This window comes from Teleopsis dalmanni, chromosome 2 (assembly GCF_002237135.1).
Source record: "Teleopsis dalmanni isolate 2A chromosome 2, ASM223713v2, whole genome shotgun sequence".
In the NCBI taxonomy this organism is placed as follows: domain Eukaryota; kingdom Metazoa; phylum Arthropoda; class Insecta; order Diptera; family Diopsidae; genus Teleopsis; species Teleopsis dalmanni.
Window position 1 is genome coordinate 221,722,698 of NC_051847.1, and position 6,041 is coordinate 221,728,738.

The 6,041-nt window shown below is 29.3% G+C and overlaps 1 protein-coding gene across 1 annotated transcript; it reads right to left on the bottom strand.

The window, feature by feature from the left end:
• Positions 1–904: 904 nt before the first annotated feature.
• On the bottom strand, positions 905–5,815 carry LOC119681638 (neuropeptide SIFamide receptor-like). The gene is made up of 6 exons (XM_038094883.1): positions 5,724–5,815; positions 3,035–3,207; positions 2,671–2,946; positions 2,307–2,481; positions 1,492–2,003; positions 905–1,420 (listed from the first exon to the last, which is right to left on the bottom strand). Exons 1-6 carry the CDS (start codon positions 5,801–5,803, stop codon positions 1,209–1,211), a joined length of 1,428 nt encoding a protein of 475 aa, XP_037950811.1. The 5' UTR covers positions 5,804–5,815; the 3' UTR covers positions 905–1,208.
• Between the last annotated feature and the right edge of the window lie 226 nt (positions 5,816–6,041).

Below are 6,041 nucleotides of genomic sequence, written 5' to 3' on the forward strand. Positions count from 1 at the left end.
AATATTCATCTAACATTATATAAATATGTATATTAGTGTATTACTTTTATATTAGCCGAAATGGTCCTTTATTATAAATCTGATCAAATTTAAAATAAAGAACTATTCAAGCAATTCACAAGATGAACTTTTTTTTTTAATTTTATATAATTTTTTACTAAATGTGTTTTATTCCAATATATATTTTATGTTTTATAGTTGTTAGCATATAAAAATAACATATAAAAATATTTAAATGGCATGTATTTCCAGTTTAACGACATTACGTACGAAAAACTTCTATTATTATGAAAATTTATGTCCATAATTATTACAAATCTGATTATTATTGTTATTTTTTTATTATTTTTATATTATTAGGGAGTGGTAAATTTTATAAGAACCATACCTTTCAAATCATTTCAATGTAGAGATTTATTGTTTTATTTTGAATTCAATTCTTAAAACATTTTGTGATTAATCATTATGATTAAAGAAATTACAATATTGATCAATTATAAACAAAATATTTTTAAAATACAATATTTATTTAATGAAGAAGCTTGATATACTTTTATTTGACTCTAGTCAATGTGCGATTATTTATTATTATTATTTTTTAAATGTTCAATTTTTCCCAATTTATTTGAACATTTCATTTTATTTATCTAAATTAATATTCATATATTAATAAATTCTTTATAAGTGTAATACGTATAATATAATATTTGTTATAAATATATTATTATAAGGTAGAATTATTGCTTATCCAAAACGAATATAAATATATAAATCGTAAGAATTTTTAATAAAAAAATTTTATTTAGTAGGTACGTTTTATTTAGACCTCGGTGTTTAAATATATTTTTACTGGACAGAACGCGAATTTTCAATTCGCTCATTTTTCATACATTTCTCTAGCAACTTTCTTCTTTTAAAAACAAACTATTAAAATATTGGTTTAAGTATTATTAAATATATTCTAGCAAATAACAGTTAAAAAACAGTGTATCCCAAAATTTTGTGAAACTCTTACAAAATATCACCAATAAAAACCCTAATTTAATTGGTTTCTACAACATTCATTATCTATTCTTAGTGTAGGATATGTAAGAAACACTATACCCAAAGTCTAGCGTGTTTGCTGTTAACAAGGTCTTGTGTATTGTATATTATTATATATTTTATATAATTATATATATATATTAAAATTTATTTTTGTTAGTAACTTATTCATAATATTCCATATTTCTACGTGGTGAAGGTAAGCCATTGCTATTCTGTGAATCGGTTTTCTTTAATATTGAAACATGATGTCCAGTACTTTCACCTGAACGATTTGGACCAGCAAAAATTGAGTCTTGTTTATTGAGTAAACCTCGCTTCTGATCTGCAAATGATATAACAGAGTCCTGCTTAACAAGTTGATGTCTACGTGGTTCTAAGATCCAAAGAGAGAATACATAACTACAATTTAATAATAATAAAAAAAAATAAAATTAATTGAATTACCTGGGCGTTGATCCACAAATGAAAGCACAGAATCTTGTTTCACAAATTTTTGACGTTTGTATTCTAAAACTGAACTAATGGTAGGAGAACCGGCATTGATACCACGTCTAGAATCATTTGATATGCATTCTTGGGAAGTGGCAAAGCTGTCTTGAGAACGATCTTGATTGTGTGTAATTTGAGTTGAGCGTTTTATTTCTATATTATAGGAACCATTACTATCTTGTTGGCATAAAAGTCGTCTAGATCCATCACTTGATGCACTCTCCTGTTTGATCAGAAGTTGTCGAGAACCATGTGAATCTTGTTTGAGTAACATTTGTTGCGAAAGATTGCTGTCTTGTTTTACTATAAGATTATGTCTACGCAAGGAATTATGTTCGTATATGTAGGAAACATTATTTTTACGTAGACCGGGACTGCTAGGACTCTTGCGAGAACCATTGTGATGATAATGAGAAGATTTGCGTGTACTCGTTGTTGAAGAGACTATGGCAACATTATCATAATATCTATAACATGTTATAATTTATTTTAATAAATTGTATTGTTATTAAAAAATTCAATCATTTTAAAGAATAGTAGTTAAACATAAAAAATCATAAATAAATTTTTTAAATAACATGTTATGTTAAACTTAAATATTGATAAGAAAATATTAGTATTTTTAAAAACTATTATCATATCAATAATGATTGCTACAAATAATAGGAAGGAGGAGTGTCAATGGAACAGAAACACAGGCAATTTCTTTATAACAGATCTTTTGTGACGATTTTTAAACTATATATACAATATAACGAATATTTACGTACCTTAAACGTCCACAGCAGGATCGTGACTTAATAATAGCGGCAAAGCCTCGGCGGTATTTTTTATTGAAAAATGCATATAATATTGGGTTGATGCAAGAATTGGATGAACCTAACCATTGTGCGAAAGGTGTAACCTTGTTAAGTATTTCACTTTCCTCTATAGAGATTTCTCCGCCTAATAGAGGTATTAATACATTTTCATATATTTATTTAATATACTAACTATCCAATATATATATATAGTAAATATGTTGTAAAAATTTTATATTATCATCAACTATTACAAAAATCAACCATTTAAATAATTAAATATTTCAGTTCTCAACAATATTTTGATTTCTGCAATATAAGTTTATGATCTTACCAAATTTTATTCTAGCGAAGATGACGTAGAGTGGCAGCCAAGAGAGAACAAATAGTATTACGACAGCAACAAGCATTTTAATAACTTTCACTTTAGACTTTTGTTGCATGCGATCCATTTGTGCATCTTTAGAGTCACCTGGTATAGAACGTGTTGAGACTTTTATCCATATAAGTACGTAGCATAAGGTTATGAGTGACATAGGTAACAAATAGCAAGCTACTAAATGTGCTAATAGAAAATATAAATTGCCATTGGTTCCAGGAGGCCATACTTCTATAATCAGTAGTTGTAATTAAAGAAATAAGGAAAACCAATTAAATAAATTATCTTGATTAAATTTGTATTAACCATAGATAATTACCTTGACATAGATATAAATCCGGTGCTGCCGGAAATGATTCTGCTGCTGGTACCAAATCAAAGAATAAAACCCAAGGTATAGTGGTGCCAAAAGCAATAACCCATATACAGAATATCATAAAGCGAGCACGACTTTTTGTCATTTGCTTCAATGGCCACCAGATGGCAATAAACCTAAGAAAATTAATATAAAAATAAATGTAATAGGTAATATGATATAAATCACAACCTGAACAAATGTTTTTTAAAATGGCAAACTTGATATACAATGACATCATTATAGTTTTTAATAAGTATGTATAGAATATGATAGAGTTTTGGACTTCCATTGGAACGAGAAAAGAATAAATTTACATATACTAAAACCCTTAGTTATGGTAAAATGAATCGTAGTTAAAAAAAAAAAAATTATCAAGCACCTAAATGCAATATTACCCTGAATTAATTATGGAGATCTTTGAGATCTTTCGTTATATGATAGTTCAGTTAGGTAGCAGTGGCGTCCCTTGTGCACAAAGCCAATATGACCTCAAATAATGGCCCGTTGTGATAACACCGATTAGCGTTGTTCATATGCTAACAATGACTCCCCCATTCAAGTGAAAGTAAACTAATATGAGAAGTCTATAAAATTGGCCAAACCTCCAACTTTACAGGGTGACAATTCGGTCAGGTCGTTTTTATGCGACCTTTCGCGTTTCTTGTCTAGATTGAAGCAGAATGACCAATCTAACAGAACGGTTCATCTACCCAAGTTTGTATAGCTACTATATGCTCAGATATAGAATTGTGATAAAAATATTACTTATATATCTATCACTAGTAATAAATATTAATATGTATATTATAGGGGTATTTACATAGGTTTCTAGAGTAAATCTAGAGTAACTAGAGTATGCAGCGTAGAAACAGTTTTACTAATCAAGTCATTGAATAAAGTCTTAAAGATCGGTGGTACTCGTACCAATATGTTAGAGGATAAGCTGGAAAATATAAGTATTGTATGAATTATCAAACGATTGTTAAACTGATTGACTACATAATGTTGTCTATTACTTTTTTTGCCAATAGGTTTACCAATCTCTACTTGTCAAGCTCAAGCATGAAACTAACTGAGTTTCTTAAAATAATTCAACATGTCATAAGATTTAACGGGTTTCTCGGCAATAATTAACTGGTAATACAAATGTCGTTCACAATCGAGTAGGCATCGCTGATGTTAAAAAAAAAACTGTAAGTTAATTGATTTAAAACTATGTGATGACTTTTTGAGGTGATGTAAATTTGTATTCATCAAGCAGATTACCATGATAAGCAAATTTTGATATTAATACAATGAGATTTATAGATTTAGATACATACGTTCATACATATGAAACTGTCGATTTTAATTGGAATATTTCGATTCTATGAAATGCAAATATTGTGATTTTTTCGAAATACTCTACTTGGTCAAGGAATGTAACAAATTATTTAACAAGATGAACTTGATCTTGTACGCGAAAAAATTAATATTTATAATAAAATGCGTTAACGCATATTGAAACCTTCTTAATAACAACAAAACAAAAAATATCAATATATATATATATGTATATGTATATAACTTTATGTATGCACATATGTAAGTGCATATGAACAAATTTTATATTTGCGTAAATATGTTTAGAGTAAATTTTTGAAATTTGCTACATTGAAAAGCTGTAAATCTCCTTGAGTGCCACCAACTGCGAGCGCTATTTGCCAGTCAACGTTTGCGTTATTATAAGGTTAACCTTTAGCTGAGTTGATATATAAATTAATTAAAATAGAAAAATAATGCATAAATACATATTTGAAATTAATTCTAAAACTCGTAAATTCAAATTCTGACTATAAAAGCATTTGATTCATGACAGAACGCAATCAGTTGCGAAATATTAGCGTTTAATAAAAACTTTAATTAAAATATTTTTGTAAATAAACAACAAACAATAAACAATCAGGATGTTCAAAATTGTACGTATTTGTTGTAGTTGCATTACAGGACATTTTGCATAAACATTTTTAAATTTTTGTTGCAGTTGTTGTTGCTTTCCGCTGTTTTCGCCTACACTTATGCTGGTGTTGTAGTGGCTCCCGCCGTGCCAGTAGTACATCATGTACATGGCGCAGTTCATCACCCCCCAATAGTGCATCATAAGGCACATGCAGTTCACTCGTAAGTAACGTTTAACATATTTAAGATTTAGCACAGAGTACAGAATGATTCCACTACAACTAATAATATTTCTTATATTTACGTAGTCATGTCATTCATCATCCCGCTCCTGTGGTGAAGTCTGTTGTTGTGGCTAAACCAGTAGTACCTGTAGTTCCTGTAGTGAAATCAGTTGTCCCAGTAGTACCGGTTCATCACGCTCATCACGCTGTTGTCGCCCATCATTAAAGCGGATTATTAGAGAAAAACATGTATAACATGTGTAACTTCTATGTATACAATTATGAGTATTTTACCAACTGTGGTGACATAAATTTCACCAGCATTAGACATTTTTTCCCAAAAAGTTTATAAAATGCCCTTCTTCCTGAATAAATTCCAAAATGAAAAAAGTTTTCAAGTTCTTTCGCAACAATGTCAAGGTTGTTATAGGCTACGTTTTACTATGGGTCAAGTGCAATCATGGTTGCGCAATTATCAATAGCATTACCTGTCGAGTGAGACTGCAATGAGGCTGTAAACGGAGGCAGCTACAGATACTCCTTGAATGTATGGAACCGTTTTACACATCAACCAGCCAAGCATCCAAGCTGCAATAGAAAAGTACCAAATTAGAAAAATAAAATAAAAATATATAAATGCCATTAAATTGTTAAAAACAAGTAAGGCAAAGGCAAAAAAGTGGTTATTTGCTGTTTGAGATGTTAAACATGCCGCCAATTTCTCTGGCTCAACTCAACTCAAGAGCAATTAACTCTATTTTGCATCTGTGCATCTGTGCTGCAACCATGACAAGGTTCTTTCTGAT

Excerpts from the sequence above, each read along its gene's own strand:
- LOC119681638 (XM_038094883.1), bottom strand. The coding sequence starts at position 5,803 with ATGTGTAAAACGGTTCCATACATTCAAGGAGTATCTGTAGCTGCCTCC. Across the intron at positions 3,208-5,723 it reads ATTGCAGTCTCACTCGACAG|GTTTATTGCCATCTGGTGGC; the intron begins GTAATGCTATTG and ends TAATTTTCTTAG. Across the intron at positions 2,947-3,034 it reads GGATTTATATCTATGTCAAG|AAGTATGGCCTCCTGGAACC; the intron begins GTAATTATCTAT and ends TACTGATTATAG.